This window comes from Pseudorca crassidens, chromosome 18, assembly GCF_039906515.1.
Source record: "Pseudorca crassidens isolate mPseCra1 chromosome 18, mPseCra1.hap1, whole genome shotgun sequence".
NCBI lineage: Eukaryota > Metazoa > Chordata > Mammalia > Artiodactyla > Delphinidae > Pseudorca > Pseudorca crassidens.
The window spans coordinates 29,436,905-29,455,860 of NC_090313.1; the positions used below are offsets into that span (position 1 = coordinate 29,436,905).

At 42.8% G+C, this 18,956-nt stretch overlaps 1 protein-coding gene and 1 long non-coding RNA gene across 3 annotated transcripts in view; one reads left to right on the forward strand and one right to left on the reverse strand.

Annotated features, from left to right (window-relative positions):
• Positions 1-18: 18 nt before the first annotated feature.
• On the reverse strand, positions 19-9,818 carry CLN5 (CLN5 intracellular trafficking protein). Of its 2 annotated transcripts, none has more exons than XM_067713414.1 (4): positions 9,631-9,818; positions 6,256-6,421; positions 5,481-5,706; positions 19-3,210 (listed from the first exon to the last, which is right to left on the reverse strand). In XM_067713414.1, the coding sequence occupies exons 1-4, from the start codon at positions 9,801-9,803 to the stop codon at positions 2,699-2,701; spliced, it is 1,077 nt and encodes a 358-aa protein (XP_067569515.1). In that variant the 5' UTR covers positions 9,804-9,818; the 3' UTR covers positions 19-2,698. The 2 variants fall into 2 exon arrangements, with proteins under 2 accessions (XP_067569515.1, XP_067569516.1); XM_067713415.1 differs by lacking the exon at positions 9,631-9,818 and adding an exon at positions 9,481-9,540.
• LOC137211192 (uncharacterized) overlaps positions 9,785-18,956 on the forward strand; it is a 486,842-nt gene continuing 477,670 nt past the window's right edge. The window contains exon 1 of the long non-coding RNA XR_010936941.1: positions 9,785-11,038. This is a non-coding gene — a long non-coding RNA (uncharacterized lncRNA). The remainder of the gene's footprint in view (positions 11,039-18,956) is intronic.

Here is an 18,956-nt window from a genome sequence, read left to right on the forward strand (position 1 = left end):
AAAACTGGATGAGATGTCTTAAGATTTTTTATTTTATTTTTCTGATTTCTAATAAGGAGCCAATATTGAGTGAGGGTTCCAAATATTTACAGTTTATTTTCACCTTTTGCCTATTTTCCTGTACCTACAACTGATGACACACTGTGGGTATACTTACCTAATATGGAGCCAGAATTAATAAGTTATTAATAAGATTATTCTAAAGCCCTAATATAACTTAAGACTTCAACTAATGGTTTCTTGTAGAGGAAATTTTATACATTTACAACTTAACAAGAAAAACAGAAATCACATTTAAGTTAGTTATACAGAAGTTCAAAGGACAGCAAAATTTAATTGGCAGATTCCTGCCTGGCTTGTGTCTTGGTTTTCCAGCTACCATTTTAAAAGCTTTTTCCTGAATCATGTCTGCTTCAAAGCCCTACTTCAACTTGTAAGTATAGCTGATAGGCTTGATAAGTTCTTAAGAAGTACTTACTTATATGAATGCTACACACTCTGTTATAGTATCCTGAGTCTGTATGTCAAATTCTCAGTAGAATTTCTTCACATCAGTATTCTTAGGAACAGTGGAAAATCATGAACGCTTTTTAATGTAACTAGTAGATTCTTGCTTTAATATTCAAGTTCCATGTACGGATGTCCTCATTTGTTGTTGCCATGGAACCAAGTTCTGTGATTTACAGTTAATACAAACTTGGCATAGGAGTTTCTGCTTGTTACCCCAATGTAGGTCTGGAAATCCAAACACTTTTTCCAGAGCAATTTTCCTGAATCCGTAGAGGCTGACATTGCCCGATTTTAGCCGCTAGATGGTGCCAGTGCAAAGATCCAAGTTTTCTTGTGACATATTCTGAAGACAACTAGCAGGTTAAAGAGGTTAAAGTAATCAGGAATGTTTGGCGCTATTAACATGAGTAGACAAGGCTAAACTGTAGGCAGTGAAAGCCACTTCTCCCTGTGCTTGAGGGTGAGACATCCTCTGTGCAGCAGGCATCATAATGATGCAGTGCTTCTTATGCTATCTGTGCTGAAGGACTGGGTTTTTATTTTTAGACTGAGTTTTAGTGCCTATAGTTTTGAAGACAGTGATAAATTCCTAGACGAAATAAAAGCAAAGTACAAGCCCCCGTTTTTTTTTTTTTTAATTGGATTCAACAGAAACAAAATTAGTCCAACAAGTTGCTTTAAGAGTTCCTCCTCACAGACCAGAACATATGGTGTTAGTAACTTATGGTCCAGGCACTGGTCTGAGGACCACACTTTGAGCAGCGCCGAAAAACCTGCTTGCTGGTGCATCCCATTCAGTCAGCAGAACCTGGTTCAAAATGAGGCTCCATTACCACTAGGTGGGTAGCTGTGGAAAGGTCACGTAACCTTTCTAAGTCTCAATTTCCTCATTTGAGTCACGTGAAGAGTACCTACGCTTAGGCTTTTTATGAGAACTCAATGTACTAACCTCTTAGGAAGCACTCAAATGTGGGCAGAAACTGAATAGAATTGGTACATTTACATATTAAATACAGACTGTTTTCTCTGATCTCTGCCTCATCATTTTCCTGACTGGTAGGTATTTTTTCCATGAATAGAAACAAGGTGTTCAGTTATCAGACACTTAAAGGACCTTGAAACCTTGTTTGATGGCCCTAATGGAAGCACGGCTACTTGGCGATCCTTGACAAAAACCTGCCCTCTCTCTGGGAAGTGTACCTTCTTCCACTGCTGGCAGCTTTAGTGGGCGGCGGAGGAACTGTGTGAAGCAGTGAAGGAGTTAGTTAAAGGGTGCCCGTTCACCCAGATGTACCTGCAGTCAGATACTTCCATGTTCCGTATGTGTGAAGAACCGCAGAAGCACTATGCTGCCCGCTCAGAGTCTGGGTGATTATTACAAAGCCAGGAAAGGCTGGCCTGTAAACCACATTAGGCAAGATCAATGATGGCAGTTTGTTCTCTGATTAATCGTCATAGTTACCACTTACTGTGACCTTACTAGGCCAAACTATACATGGCTTCAGTCTTTACAACGCTCGTGACAGATGAATCATTTTCGAGATAAGGAAACTAAGGTTTGGAAATGATAAGTTGCTTAAATCACAAAATACCAGTTACTGGCTAGTTCTAAAATGCTAGCCAGAAACTTATGCTCTTTATCACTGATTTTACCACATCTGGAAGCATGACCACTCCAGCTGTGGTGTCCCAATTACTCTTTAAGGTTAGGTGAATAGAACAAAATCAAACTACTAGGACTGGCTCTAGAAGTTACAAAGGCTGTAAAGTCAGTCAAAACTACCAGAAAGTACCTAAATGAGAAAGTGTAATTACCATATCTGCAAAAAGTAGCTCCCACCATGACAATGTCACTGACAGTATTTTTAGTTTTGGCACACCATATCCACAATTTCACATTCTGAGTCCAAAGATCCTGTGTATCTGATGACATGATATAATTCTCCATATTAACAAAGCCTTGGCGATTGAAATCAAGATCACCTAATGGGTTCACTTTGGCCAACACAATAAGAGTTTTCAGCTTCTTTCCAAAAAAATTCCCGAGATATTATTATGCAGCAATTCTGCCCATGTGTATTTTACCTTTCTGTCCCAAGGAAGAAAGGCCTAAGAAATCCACACATGTAAAACCACTCCCTGAAAAACTGATGAGCTAGTAGGAAAAAAAAGCAGTAGAATTAAGGTTTTATAAACCAGAGGGTGTTCTGTTTCTGTTAGGTAAAGGGATTTCTTCATATGTTATTTTAATAAAAGGGAATTTCATAGGTAAAAACCAATATTCAAAATTATAAAACAAATAGAACTGTCTGTGTATAATCACAGCATCAAAAATTTGCAAGAGACTCAAAAGAAACTCTTTAGTTGACAAATGTGGTTTGAAAGGACAATAAAATCTTTTTATGGCTAAAGCAAGAGTCTTGTCTCCTGTTGGCCCAAAAACAGATGTTTCATTTCCCAAGTAAGTAGGTTCTCCACTGTAAAGAAATATTCTTGTATAGTTGGTTTCTATCTTCTTGAAGTCTGCTCCAAGTTCAGCCAACTTCTTATATGTCCTTAACACAAATTTGGAACAGTCGTAGGATTCAAACCATGTCTCTGCCCCTTTTTCTGGGCTGGCTTGGACAGTCCATGTCTCATAATAAATCCCCGTTTCATTGTCCTGTTTTACCCACTTTGCCATTTTGTTAAATATGTCTCCTAGTTAAAAACAAACAGAAAAACACAACACTATGTGAACATCAAAGCTAATCATGTTAGTTTTAAGTAAAATGCTCTAACCAGATCAAGGCCATGACTACATGATTAAACAACAGTTTTTGAATTTCCAAACCTGCATCTCACAAAAGGAATCCAAGCTCAGCCAATTACTGTTCCATTTTTCAAGGCACAAGGTATTTCTGAACTAAACATTAGATATAATAGGTGTATAAAGAGGAGTCTTACATACAAATTCTGTAATCATTTAAGCTACAGTCAAAAGCTAAATTGTACATGTGCCAAAGCCCTCTTTCTCTACTCCACTCAACAAATCTTGGATTCAGAGGCAAAAGAGAAAAAAGAAGCAAGGGAAAAATTGTGGAAGAGGAAAAAGTGAATGAGGCAAAGACAGTGTAAGAAGAACTGAGGAAGGTGAAACATGAAGCTTTTCTGTGCAAAGCAAGGTATGAATGGCTGCCTGAGGAACAGCTACTTGACTTGAGAAGGAAGCACCGTGCCCCATTCACCTTCAATATCTGGTATCTCCCTTTGCTCCCTGTACTTGTGGCTACTGCTTACAACCTTTCTACCCACTACACAAATTCTTCCAGTGAGTCAACTAAACTGGAAATGTTTTTGACCAAGTTCATGGATTATACAGACTCCAGGATGGCTAACACTCTCTCTTACCACCTTGTACCAGACCAGAGGAATCTCTCCAAATGTTAACAAAATACTCTGCATGGCTGCAACCACATCTGGGCCTAAAACAGCATGGCCCCAACATTTCACTTTGTCACTGTGTGTGAATCTTTCTTAGGTTACTCCAGCTTGAGTCCATAAAATCAATATTTAAAGCCCTACAGAATGAACAGAGTAGCTGCTTTTATCAATTTTATGGTATTAAAATGGTGAAATAATATAAATCTCGTTTTCTTAGAGCTGGGGATACTGTTCATAGTGTTCAACTTTGAAAAGCCACTGCTTGTAATGAAGAGATATGAATGCTTCAAAACCCTATTCTGTAATGTGAAAAAAAGGTCAATGAACAGGATTAATCACAAGGCAGATGGATAACTTAAAAGATTTAAGTACCAGCATATTGCAAACTCTTCTACAGAAAATAGTGATCACTTGTTCATATGATCATACTTTGATGTCAGAAGGAAGATTTTGTAGATAATGAGGTAGGTGGAAATGGAGAAAAGAGAGATGTGAACTGGCCTGGAATGAAAGAAGGATAGCTATTTACCACAATGAGCATTGCTAAAAGAGAAATGGACTTTTATATTGTTGGATGGTTTGGGGCACATCAATTAGAAAATAGGAAGAAATATAGAAAACAGCATGATAAATAGTTAAAAGATTCCCAGATTACATTTAAAAGATACCAATTCTGCAAATCAAAACCCCAATGAGATATTACCTCACACCTGTCAGAATGGCCATCATCAAAAAGACACCAAATAACAAGTGTTGGTGAGGGTGTGGAGAAAAGGGAACCCTCGTGCACTATTGATGGGAGTGTAAATTGGTGCAGCCACTATGGACAACAGTATGGAGGTTCCTCAAAAAATTAAACATAGAACTACCATATGATCCAGCAATTCCACTCCTGGACATTTATCCAAAGGAAGAGAAAACACTAACTTGAAAAGATATAAGCACCCCTAAGTTTCCTGCAGCATTATTTACAATAGCCAAGACATGGAAATGACCCAAGTTTCCATCGAGGGATGAATGAATAAGGAAAATGTGGCATGTACATACAATGGAATATTATTCAGCCGTAAAAAAGAATGAAATCTTGCCATTTGTGACAACATGGATGGACCTAGAGGATATTATGTTTAGTAAGTCAGACAGAGAAAGGCAAATTACCATATGATTTCATATGGTATGTAGAATCTAAAAAATAAAACAAATGAACAAACAAAAGAAAACAGAAACAGACCCACAGATACAGAGAACAAACTGGTGGTCACCTCTAAAATAGAGATTTACCTCTATTATTTTATTTAGAAAGTCCAATTTAATTGTACAGCTTTATATCATTTATTTTTATTATGAAAATAGAAAAGATAATCTGTAAATAAGGTGAAGTTTTGCATGAGTAATAGTTTGGATCAAAGGTTAGTGATTCCAGAAGTGTATTTTATAAGTTGATCTCTGAAGAGCAGACCGTTACTGAGAGGCCTCAATGAAAGTAATTTCTGTCATTTTTGGATATTGATGCAATCATCAAATGCTGCCATAGTTTTGAAACTTACCTGATATGGTTGCTACTAGAACTAACGTCCCATTTTCCTTCCAGTGAATATCATCAATTCCTTCAAAAAAGCAGGCAGCTCCTTGATTACACCAGAAAGGGGCATTCATTTCAGGTCGGAGATGGGGAAATGTGCAGTTTCCAAGCTGGAAAAGTTCATACCATTCCATTGTGTAGTTCTTTTCAGTTAAAGTACTCCTGAATCCAATGGCGTCGTGCATAATTTTCTGTGTAAAGATCATACATGTATCAAAGCATCTGTGAAGTAACCGCTGGTTCAGGAGCCAGATGGGAGAAAGTGCGATACCGCAGCTGCATATAGAGTAGACCAGTTATTCCCCTTCCCTGTTGCTATTCTCACGTTGAGCAGCCTCCATGCCCCAGACACAGGAAGGAAGTCTGTGTACCTCTCAGGTGATGAGAGGCTCAAATGGTGAGCTAACCTAGGAAAAGTGTGCACAATAGGAACTGGATGTGAAGAAGTGATTCCCACCTGCCTTGCCCCTTGCTCGGGGCCTCCTCCTTTCTTTCTTTCCAGGATCTGGGTACAGGAATTGCATTTGGATCCATAATATTAAGATGGATTAAAGCAATTGCATTGATTATTGTCAGGATCATAAAACCTGATTATTTTTTTGGACTACTTATTTAAAATGTGCTAAGAGGAACACCAATAAACATAATCTAAAACTAGTGACTGAATAGAGATTATTCCCTCAAATCCACTTAATCAAATCACTTAATTAACCAGCCACAAGATCAAGATGCAGCCTTACCAAGTGTCCCAGGAGGTCTCCATATTTAAATTCCCACACTGGGGCTTGTAAACGAAAGACTTCAATGACATCATCATCCTTCATCACTGGGACAGGGGAGCCAGTGGGACAGAAAGTGTATTTAGCTTGACAGTAAGGATCTGGTTCCGGACGGAAGGAAAAGCGTCTAACAAAAAAAAATCATCAACTTAGATTCTAATAGGAATTTGGTTCTCGCACATCGTAGAATCCAGATTTTAATTTCACTGTCAATCACATTTTTAGAAAAAACACCCAAAGCTCAGCCATAGTGTATACATATACATTTTATATGTTATCCTGTGAACAAACTCCAATGATGTCTTTAATAGCAAATGATACATTGAAAGCAACTGATAATTGCATGCTTCCTGGTTCCCCGCTCCCATTGTGAGAATGCTGAAGACGGACCACACGTGAAAATGTTTATAGCTCCACACCTTATTTAGTAGACAGATATTTACTGAATAAAGGAATAGCTTTCAAATGATATTGAACTTCCCAAACAATCCATATGTTAAGATTATTCAAAGATAATCATAATTAAATAGAACACATTTTCTATTTTCTTGAGGATTAGCCGACATCCCCTTCAACCAATATTATCGAGGCTCTACGACTATACTAGAAAGGAGGGAAACAAAAGTTAAAATGCTGTTCCTCCCCTCAAGGAGCTCTGGGTGAGGGCTGGTAAGACATTAAACAAGTGATGAAGCGCAGCACGGTGAGTGCTTACAAAGAAATACACAAAGGCCTGAGGGTGCAAAAGAGGGAGAAATCATTTTTACCTGCTGCGGGATGCCTGGGGGTAAGGAGGCAAAGGAAGAGATGAAGGCCTAGCCTAGGTTTTTAAAATACTTTAGGAAGTCAGTACGGAAAAGGAAACAAAACACTAAATACTCTAAGACAAGCATGACACGCTGGAAGAGTCTCAAGTGGGTAAGGAAGACTGGAGTTCAGGCTTCAAGGCAGCAGCGGTGAGAGGAGAGGGAGGCAGGGACTGTCACTTCGCCCTAATTCAGGTGCACCTCGGAGACAGCGTGGGTCGCTTCCAGACCACCACATGTGTCGGATGACGCTGTAAAGGGAAGGGAGTCATCCGAGCTTTTTAGTTTCCCAGTGCATATAAAAGTTATGTTTAAATCATACCGTGGTCTATTCAGCGTGCAATAGTATTATGTCTTAAAAACCCCAACATATTGTATGTGCCTCAATTAAAAAATACTTTACTGCTAAAAAATGCTAACTACCATCTGACCACACAAGGTTGCCACAAATCTTCAGTTGGTAAAATATGCGGTATCTGAGAAGTGCAATAAAACGAGAGGTATGTCTGGACAATGTGAAGGGCACCCTCTCGAGTGCCACAGCTTGGGGAGGGCTGAGCCCGGGAGGGAGATCAGTTAAAGGATCTGAAGTAGCAGATGTGATATAACTGAATTTGCTCTAAATAAGCCTCATTTTATGAATTAGAAAAGGGTGGGGAGAAAGGCCAAATTTAGGCTGAGAGGGCAGTGAGGAGGTCACAGCAATAATACAACAAGCAAGGAAGCAGCCTGAGAAGGCCACAGCAGTAGGACTGGGGAGGAGGGACTGTGGTGATTTCAAATCAGCAGACACTCACTACACACCTTTCACTGGAGAGAAAGATGAAAGAGAAAGTAGCTGCCTCTATCCTCTAAGAATCCTAGATTCCCTCAGGTTCTAGCCCAATCTATTGTTTTACAATCCTAACACATCAACAAAAATGTCTATTCTAATTTAAAGAGTTAAAATCTTGATTTTAGGGAGTTCCCTGGTGGTCTAGTGGTTAGGATTCGGTTCTTGCACTGCCTTGGCCTGGGTTCAATCCCTGGTCAGGGAACTAAGTTCCCGCAAGCCCTGCGGTACAGCCAAAAAAAAAACACCTTTATCTAGACAAAAATATTGACAACCCCTCCTAAAAGCTTACGAGTCTTGGATATACTTAACTGTTTTATAGGTGCTTACCTGGTTTAAGCAAATGGGCAACTACATATACGCTTCACTTACCCACAGCAAAATCTATTTTAGGTCAAAGGTAATTTCAAAAGTATGATTTAAGTGTGAACTTAATAAAGTTAAAATTTTATGATGGGGATTAGATGAAGGCATGTACTTAACACTTCAAACTTTTAAAGAAACATAAGAAGTCATAGTCAATATCTTGTCCTTAAATCAAGTAGTTTTGGATTTCCAATCTCTTCCTTGTTTTATTGAATATTAAATTTTTACTTCTTTTGAACATTTTATTAACACTTTCAAGAAAACCAGCTTCAAACTCAAATTTCTCTTTTCATGTATATCAAGCAAAACAAGGAAGTACTGCGAGCCATTTAGTGAGCAGAATACACCAATACCGTATTCAGGTTTGAAAATAGCTGGCTAGCATTTACTAGATTTAATCCCCCCAACAAACCTGAAGTAACTACTGTTCCTACTTTTTGACTCAGGACATGTGGACACTGAGATACTGAGCAACTTTCCCAAGATCACACAGCTAGTGATGGTGGAGCCTGACTTGATCCGCAGTGGTCGGAGCCCAGAACTCACTCGCGACCTCTAGGTTATCCTGTCTCCCAACTCACCATTTCGTCATCCAGAATAGTTGTGCATTTCCAAAAGCTGCTGGCCCTTCCCCTGCCTGATGTTGACACCATGTTTTCTTTCTTTCTCTCTGCTTAGCCATCTCTGACAATTAGGCCATGTAAATACTCTTCTAGTTCAAAGGCTCAAATATGCTTCGCATATCTGCAGTCTCCGTGTCCTCAGCTTATGACCAGCGTCCTACCTCCAGGCTGAAGACAGTGGACAAACGAGGTCGCCAACCGAGGGGCCGAGCGGATTCCCGGGTCGCCGGACTTCTAGTGCTAAAAACGGGAAGTCCCAGGCAAACCCAGGCAAGCTGGGTAAACTGGACACTTGACGTGCAAATGTTATGCACTCAAGATAACTAAATGACAGGGCATGGCACGGTAATAAATGCGATATTAAAGGTCTCCCCAAACTATTCAAACTGTCAGTGACTTGTACCCGACAGTCACGCGACGAAATAACATTACTCCCTTTTCATCCACGATTCGGGGCAGCCCTGAGTCTAGGTCACCTCGTAACTGGCTCAAGGGTCCCGGGAGGAGGTGACCCCAGGGCGGCGCGCAGCAAACAGCCGCGACTCAACAGCTCTCTTACTTCATTCAACGCCGCGCCCTCAGGGTCGCCGAGCGCCGCCCCCGCACAACTGCGCGACCGGGACACAATCCCCTCCCCGCCCCCCCGCCTTTGACCCGCGAACTTCGGCCGCGCGCGCGAGCGCCCGCCCCGCCGCGCCAGCGCACTCACTTGTAAGGCACCGGCCACTGGCGCCGGGAGGGGCCGCTCGCCGCCACCGCTGCCGCCGCCGCCAGCCAGAGCAGCGCGGAGGCCCAGCGCCAAGGCGCGCAGACCGGAGCCACATCCCCGCCCACGCACCGCCGCCCCCAGGCCCCCGGACCAACTCTCCCCGCCTGCGCCATGAGGCGATTCCCGCTGCTTGCAGCGCCTCCCGCGCCCCGCGACGGCGGAGGGCCGGCGAGCGGAGCATGCGCAGAGCCACGCCCTCGACGGCGGCTCCACCCCCGGTCCGGCGCGTCCCGGCGCGCCCGTCCCGAGCGCGGGCGGCTTCTGGACTAGGCCGACCCGGAAGGCGCTTTGGTCCAGTTCCCCCGAGCAGCCCAAACAGGCCGTGGGCCTTCTTTTTCTCTGACTCTTAATGACGAGTTCTTTCGGCCTCACGTCTCAGTTTAAAGGTCACCACTTCTTTGGAGCTTCTGCTGACGTTCCACCAGCTACAGTCACCACAAGCAAGCAAACAAAGTCCAGCTTTGGTCCCGTTTGGATTCTCTAGCACCGAACTCTTACCTCATCCCTCAGGGCCCAGACTAGGAGACAACAGACATTTGAGTGAAGGAGAATATATGGGGGAGGTGAGTGCACTGAGGAAGACAATGATGGGGGAGTGACTGGCCCTCACCTGACTAAGCCGGTGATGACAGTGGCCACACTAACAAGTAGCTCACATCCACCCACCTCCCCCCCTCAATGTTCATCCTTGTTGGATCTACCGCTTCAGTTGCGAAGGAGATTCTGCATTACTCTGTCTTCTTTGACCCTTCAGCCACCTGAAGAAAACAATGGGATCAGCTGCCCTGCTTCTGATGAGGCATTCATGGCCTGCCCTGCTCTCATAGACAGAGGTTGACGTATGTCTATAAATAGTGCATTATGGACTTCCCTGCTGGCGCAGCAGTTAAGAATCCGCCTGCCAATGCAGGGGACAAGGGTTCGAGCCCTGGTCCGGGAAGATCCCACATGCTGCAGAGCAGCTAAGCCCGTGGGCCACAACTACTGAGCCTGCACTCTAGAACCCGCGAGCCACAACTACTGAGCCCGCGTGTCACAACTACTGAAGCCCACACGCCTAGAGCCCGTGCTCCACAACAAGAGAAGCCACTGCAATGAGAAGCCCGAGCACTGCAAGGAAGAGGAGCCCCCGCTCACAGCAACTAGAGAAAGCCCGCGCACAGCAACGAAGACCCAATGCGGCCAAAAATAAATAAATAAATAGTGTATTAAAGACACATAATCATTTATAGTCACTTATGGTCACTTACAGTCGCTCGTTTCACAAGAGGGCGGCCTGCAGGACTCAGACCAGGGCTTTCCAACGCTTTCACGTCACCCACAACATGAGTGAACCAGCATAGTATTTGTAAGTATGTTGGAATGAGCAGGGTGACTGCAGTGGCCAGAGGGGACTGTTGTGACCCGGTGGGCGGGGGGTCGGGGGTGAGGGCACGGTGAGAGGTGGGAGCGTCATTGGCTTCCCCACGCCTGCCAGGCCTTCTGAGGGTCGATGGGAATTGTTCCCCTCTACGCACACACGCCTTTGCCCACTTGCTACAGCAGGTTGGGGATTCTGGGGAGGTTCAGGCAGGGCTTCATTTTAACCCTCACTTACCTAAGCATTTAGATGGCTCCAACCCTAGCCCTCCTCCGTATACCACCACCCAGTTCAAAATCACCAAACCTAAGCTGGCTTCTCCAAAGACCCACCCAAGATGAGAGGGAAACTCATCCTAGCGGTGACAGCAGACGGGTACTGCTTGATCTGAAGGGCACCTGTAGGATTCTGAGTGGGCCCGCACTTGAGCATGGCTTAAAGCTAAAAGAAGCAGCTCTCGGAAGAAACATTATAGATTTTACAAATAAAGAGACCAGACGCTAGAGGGCCACAGTGGAACTTTCTATCCTGCTCAGGATTTCCCAGAGCTACAAAACCAAGCTTCAGATCGACCTTGGTTAGTGGTGGGGATCTCCCCTCTTGGGTGTGCAGTCTCTCCACTCTGTGTGCAAGGAGCTCTCATGGTTAACAAAGCGTTTCCTCATATTAGCCCTGACTCAGTCTCTCGGTAGCTCCCATCTGCTCTGCTCTGGTCTGCCTTCTGTTCTTCTTGGCTATGACCCTAGCACCCCGGGCTAAGAATGCTTCCAGACTTTTGTTGCCTGATCCCTCATCATACTTGCTACTTCTCTCTAGTCCGATGTTTTTAAACTTTGAGGACCCAACAAATAGACTGAATTTTAATCCAATTGGTTTATTTTGCAGGCTTTTCCAATTAGCCTAAGACCACAATAGTGGAACAATACTGTAGTCTAGTAAAATCAGGTTTATTAACCATTGCATCGTGGGAGGTTGCGCACAGAGGAACTGCGTGGCATCTCCCCAAGCAAAGGAAAATATAGAGTTATAGGATTCTGAGATAGGGTGGAGTTTAAGTGAAATTTAAGTGAGCAGTATTTTGGTAGGCTCAAAGCAAGGCTGTGTGTCAACACACAGAGTCAATGTGCAGCTTAGATGACAAAGTGGACCTGGGGTCCTATTTCCTTGGATACTATGAAGTTTAAATAGAGATGGAATTTTTGTGTCTAGAAACCCCTTATTGCGAGCTCTGCACCTGGGTTGTGAAGGTTGTAAATTGAAGCTGCTTATCTGTGTCAAGGGGCTGAGAATCTCCAGGTAAAGGTGAGATATTTCATTCTTACTGATGTAATTTCCAACAGCAAAAACTCTCTAAGTCTTTAACTTTAGAGAACAAATTTTCTCAGTGAGTCAGAAAGCAGGAGGTGGTTATGACACTTTACAGCTCTGTTTGGGGAGAAATATTGTTTTATGTTAATTTTGCAACTGATTTTATCAGCCTTTTATTCCAGGCTCCTGGATGGCAGGCAGATTTTTACAGTCCAAGCTAATTTTACTTTCTCACTTATGATGAAATAAAAATTCATATTTTAAGGCAAGACAAGAAAATTTTAAATGTAAATATTTTCTCTCTCCATCTGGGCTTCCTCGCTCCCCTCTAGTGTGCACTGTGCATCTGCATTATGTGTTAACGAGACCTCTCCGGTGGCAGAAATACCTGCTCAACATAGAGATCAATTTTTCTCCTTCTGGCACCAGCCATGTTGTAACTCCTTAGAAGATATCATTCATTTCTCAGTCCTGTAAGAGGTCACGATGACTCACCACTGGCCTTGTATGGGCAGACATCTTTAATGAACTTTATGTACAATGCCAATATATCATTTCCCTTAAAGATAGGGATTGGTGCAGAACAGACTGGTCAGAGGACCTGGGGAGATCCTGGGCCGCACCTAATGGAAGTTCTTAGCTTAAATACTTACGTATGACCTATTAATGTTACTGGCTATGTTAGTAAATATTCTGCCTCTTTTACAAGATTATTGTTTCTTGCATTACCAAATGTGTGATGAGCCTCAGATAAAGTTAATGATGATTATGCGACTTGAAATGATTGGCCAAATATACAGTTCTGTAAGATCAATGATTGTAATAGTGTAACTGTAGATATGGGAAGAAGCAACAAGAGGGGACCATGTCCTGGACCATAACAGACTAATAAAACAGGTGGTACAGAAGCTTTCGCCTATGTTAACAGGGCCTAGTTTAGTGACAACGCACTGAGTGGCCTACCAAGGAAATCCTTGCCTAACCTGAGAATGCACATTCCTAGCACCTTGGGACAAACTGGTCATGAAATGCCTCCCAGACCTTGGCTGAAATTAAGACTGTAAGGGAAGGGATTGGAAAACAAAGAATGTTGCCCACCATCCAGTTCTACAAGAATCATTTCATTAGCCACTGCAGTCCCTGACCTACAATACACCCTAAAAGGAATTAAGGGTGAAGATAGGATAAGGCACTCTGTGCTCTGGGAAAACTGACAGAACTGGCCTTCAGAGAGTTAGATATGTTCAGAAGAAAAAATTTTATGAACCTGGATTCTTACATCTTCCCATACTTAGAAAAACATTAAAAAAAAAACCCATTAACTAAGATATCTGTTCCTCGTGACTAGCAACAAACTTCTGCCAAGCTGTGTGCTTGACTGCACACACCGGCTTCCCCAGAATCACATATATACTGACCTCCCCTCTTCACTCTTTGGAACAGTTCTCAGAGCTCTCTGAGAGTCTGTCTCCTGGGTTATAATCCTCAGTTTGACTTGAATGAGATTTTCCATTTCTTTCTTAGACTGTTGATTAGTTTCTTCATTGACACTTATAATGCACTGTCAATATTATAAATCCAGTGTTAATATTATTTTACTTACTAAAAAACATTAGTCTGAGAAGGGGTTTAACCAGGCTGCCAAAGAGATCCATGGAACATGAAGAAAGGTTAAGAGCCCTTGCCCTAGGGCTGGGGCTGTACTAATTTTAATGCAAGAGGTTAATAGTATCTTGATGTTAATCAATTCATTAACAGCCCCCCTCCCCCAAAAGCTATGAAACTTGGGTACACGTACCTGTTTTACAGGTGCTTAACTGGCTTAAACAAATACAATCAACTATATAGCAATATATAGGCCCTCTTTTCAGATTTTTATTGGCATTTCACTTACCTACAGCATAACTTATTTTAGGTCAAAGATAAGTTAACAGTATAATTTAGTGTGAATTTAATAAAGTTACACATTATATCCACATGAAGGAATTAGTGTCACATACTTAATATGTGATACTTTAAAACAAACGACTGTGGAGCTATAGTTAACCCTCTACCCTAATCCTAAATCAAGTAATTCTGGATTTATACTCTTTTACTTGTTACATTAAATCTTTTAAACAATTCTTTACAATCTTCTAGTTATTTATTGCATATATTTTTACTTTTGTTGTGAACAGTTTACTAATATTGTCAAGAAAGCCAGCTTCAGAACAAAAATATCTCTTTGCTTTCATGTATATCAAGCAAAAGGAAGCAGTGCCTACCATTCAGTGAGCAGAAATACATGATTATTAAGGTTTTTTGTTTTTTTTCTTTTTCTTTGTAATTTTTTTTTTTTTGGCAGTACGCGGGCCTCTCACTGTTGTGGCCTCTCCCGTTGCGGAGCACAGGCTCCGGACGCGCAGGCTCAGCGGCCATGGCTCACGGGCCCAGCCGCCGCGGCATGTGGGATCTTCCCGGACCAGGGCACGAACCCGTGTCCCCTGCATCGGCAGGCGGACTCTCAACCACTGCGCCACCAGGGAAGCCCGTTGTTAAGGTTTTGACACACTTGACATTTACTATGTTTAATCCTCCCAACAGCCCTGTGAAAAAGGTGCTACTTCCCTCTTGCAGATTGCGGAAGTGTTGACACAGAGATATTAGTAACTTTCGCAACATCACTCAAGGTAGATCCCCAACAGGCAGACATGGAACTTGCTCCGGCCACCAGGTTATCCTGCTTCTCGAGTTGACTAATATCTTCTCCTCCTTCTTCTCCTGTTCCTCCGTATCCTCAGTGATGTGGGCGGATGCCTATGCGTTTTCATAGGCAGCTGCTCTTTCCCCTGCCTGATGTCGGTACCACGTACACTTCTTCTTTCTAAATTTAGGCATCACTGACAGTCTTAGGCTATGAAAATGTCCTTCTGGGTCAAGAGTTAGAATCAGCCTCATGGGTTTGCAATCTTCCATCTATGACTTATGACCAGCATCTATCTCCAGGCCAAGAAAGGTAGGTTTCTTCTTGAAAGTAGATGTAGTCCTTTATTTATAACACCGCACATAACAAGGGCTTAGTAAATTTTTGTTGGAGGAAGATAGGGTTAGTAATTTAAAGATCTAACAGGGGAAGTAGAGATGTAATTGATGGAGATTGTAGATTTCACCCTTTAATAATACAAGACTAAATTTCTTTCAGATATCTGGTCAATATATGAGGTCATACAAAAGAAACTCGGGGGGCATACTAGCTAAACAAGGTAAACACATTCTTCGCTGTTTCTTTCCTGTGATCGTAGAAGAAAACTAGGTTACAGATATGGTTACTGGACTTTCTAAATGCTTGCTACATTTGTGAAACGCAAAATATCACGAGGAGCACTGCATCCTAGCCAAGACTGCCTCCTTTCACCGCTCTCAGTTACAGTCTACACTGTATCTGGTCATCAACCTTTCCATTTTAAGTGACCTAAGAAATTATTTGTCCTTCAGCTCTGATGCAGATGAAAGGATGCAGTCGCACTTCTTGTTCAGTTTTTTTCTGTCAAAAACACCACTTCAACTTCTGCCTTTGGAGCTGAGCAGTTAAAAAATCTATTGAACACGATGAAAAAAATTGTTTCAATTGAAATATAGTTGATTTACAATATTGTATTAGTTTCAGGTGTAGAGCAAAGTGATTCAGTTATACATATATATATATATGTATTTCAGATTATTTTCCACTATAGGTTATTACAAGATGTTGCATATAGTTCCCTGTGCTATGCAGTAAAACCTTGTTGCTTATCTATTTTATGTATAGTACTTTGTGTCTGTTAAGCCCATACTCGTAATTTATCCCTCTCCCCCGTTTTCCACTTTGGTAACCGTAAGTTTGTTTTCTATGCCTGTGAGTCTATTTCTGTTTTGTATATAGATTCATTTGTATTATTGAAATTTTTTTAATTAAACAATTATCGTATATAAATATTGATGTTCTCTTTTGGAATAAATTGCATGGAAGTTACTTTAGTCCAGGTAAAGGTAGATTACGTATTTTTTTCCCTCTTAAATTTAATTTTGAAATGAAACATTCTGGTTAATAAAATCTGGGTTACGGCTGCCTGGCACACCTTTTCTTCCTTGCCAGCACAAAGGACAATAGCTGCAGCTTCCCCTAGTCCGGATGTGCAGTTTCATCAGGCGCGCTCTCTCTCCCGCCTGACTGGTGACCCCTGGGCAACACCCTCTCCATCAGGCTGTGCGCGAGGCCAATCTGCCGCCAGGCAGCGATCGAGTGCAGCCCGCTGCAGTCCCATCACGCAGCAAGGCTCAGCTGTCTCACCTTCATCCTGGCGGATGTGGCGTTTCTATGGCAGCCCTGGCAGCCCGTTTCTATGGCAACCCATCAAACTTTGGCGAGGCTGGTGCACCTGAGACACCAGGGCAAGGTCAGGACAGCCCGAGGGCAGGAGGAGGGCGCGCTTTCCCTCTGAGGAGTTGCGGGGCAGACGCATCCGAGGACTTTTTCCTTTCGTGCGGTTTACTTCTTTCTAATTTTGAACTGTATTCAACTCTCCCCCTTTGTCCCCTCCACTCGGTCGCCAGCTACTGAACTGCGCTTTAGACAAAGAAAAGCGGGCCCCCTGGGAATGTTAACCATCCTAGTGTGAAGGCAGGGCTTCGGCCTAAGAGGCCTATCGTTCATCTGCAGCAGCCTGACAGGCACCTCCACGTGGTTGCCCATGGCCAACAGCGTGTTTCTGGTTTGGTTTGGGTTTTCTTGCAGTAAAAAATACATAACAAATTTTATCATCTTAAGCTTTTTTTTTTTTTTGGCAGTATGCGGGCCTCTCACTGTTGTGGCCTCTCCCGTTGCGGGGCACAGGCTCCGGACGCGCAGGCTCAGCGGCCGTGGCTCACGGGCCCAGCCGCTCCGCGGCATGTGGGATCTTCCCGGACCGGGGCAAGAACCCGTGTCCCCTGCATCGGCAGGTGGACTCTCAACCTCTGCGCCACCAGGGAAGCCCCATCTTAAGCATTTTTAAGTGTGCAATTCAGTGCCATTAAGTACATCCACAATGCTGTACCACCATACCACTATCCATTTCCAGAACATTTTCATCATGGCAAACTGAAACTCTGTACCCGTTTTTGATATTGTGGTTTTTTATAAATATACATATGGTCATCCTCCGGTTCCTGGCTCAAAGCACCTAAAACCCAAGGAAATTCCTAAGTGAAGTGAGCTTTAAAGTTGTCTTTTGTTATGTTTATAAGGTGACTTTTGGATGCACCTAAGGGGACTGGTTGCCAGGGGAACGAACCAGATGATTAGAGGATTGGAACTTCCTGTCCCACATCCCCTGATGTCCACGTTAGAGGAGAAGGGCTGGAAGTTGACTCAGTTGTCAACGACCAGTGATTTAATCAATCATGCCTATAAATGACGCCTCCTTAAATACCCAGAAGGACAGAGTTGGGAGAGCTTCTGGGTTGGTGAACACGTGGCAATTTGGGAAGACTGGAAGGTTCAGAGAGTACTTGGAAAGTCTACACCCTTTCCCATACCTTGCCCTACGCTTCTCTTCTGTCTGGCTGTTCCTGAGTTATATCTTTTTATAATAAACTGGTCATCTAGGAAGTAAAATGTTTCTCCGAGTTCTGTGAGCTGCTCTAGCACATTAATCAAATCCGGGGGGGGGTGGGTGCGGTCATTGGAGTCTCTGATCTATAGCTGGTTGGTCAGAAGCACAGGTGACAACCTGGACTTGAGACTAGTGTCTGAAGTTGGGGCAGTGTTGTAGGGTGAGTCCTTACCCTGTGGGATCTGAAGCTATCTCCAGGTAGATAGTGTCAGAATTGAGTTGAATTGTAGGACACCCAGCAGGTGTTATGAAAATTGCTTGTCAGTTCAGGTGGAGAAAACCTGGACAGGCTGGAGTTGGGTGTGGAATCTTACCATTGAACAATAATTCCCCATTACCCCCTCTCCCAGCCTCTGCTAACCTCTACTCTACTTTCTGTCTCCATGGATTTGACTACTCTAGGTACCTCATGTAAATGGAATCATACAATATTTGTCCTTTTGTGGCTGGCTTATTTCACTTAGCATAATGTCTTCAAGGCTCATCCAGGTTGTAGTGTGTATCAGAATTTCATTCCTTTTTAATGATGAATAATATTCCACTGTATGCATATATCACATTAATTGATCTGTTCACCTGTCCAAGACATTTGGGTTGTTTTTATCTTTTGGCTATAGTGAATAATGCTGCTATGAACATTGGTGTACAAGTATCTGCTGAGTACCTTCTTTTAATTCTTTTGGGTACATACCTATATGTGGAATCATTGGATCATACGGTAATCCTATGTTTAACTTTTTGAGGAACCACCATACTGATTTCCACAGCGGCTACACCATTCTTTTAAATAATAGTTTAAGATATGCTACCCGTTCATTTTTTTGACTGCAAGACTTGAAGTTTGAAGTCAGAGAACATGTCTATTCATGAGGAACTCACTGAGTTTCCCCAGGAGGAAAAATGACTTGCTTAAAGTCATTACTAGGTAGTGACAAAGCTCCTCCTTTTAGAAAACAGGTCTCCTGCTTCTAAAACTTAGGAAAAGA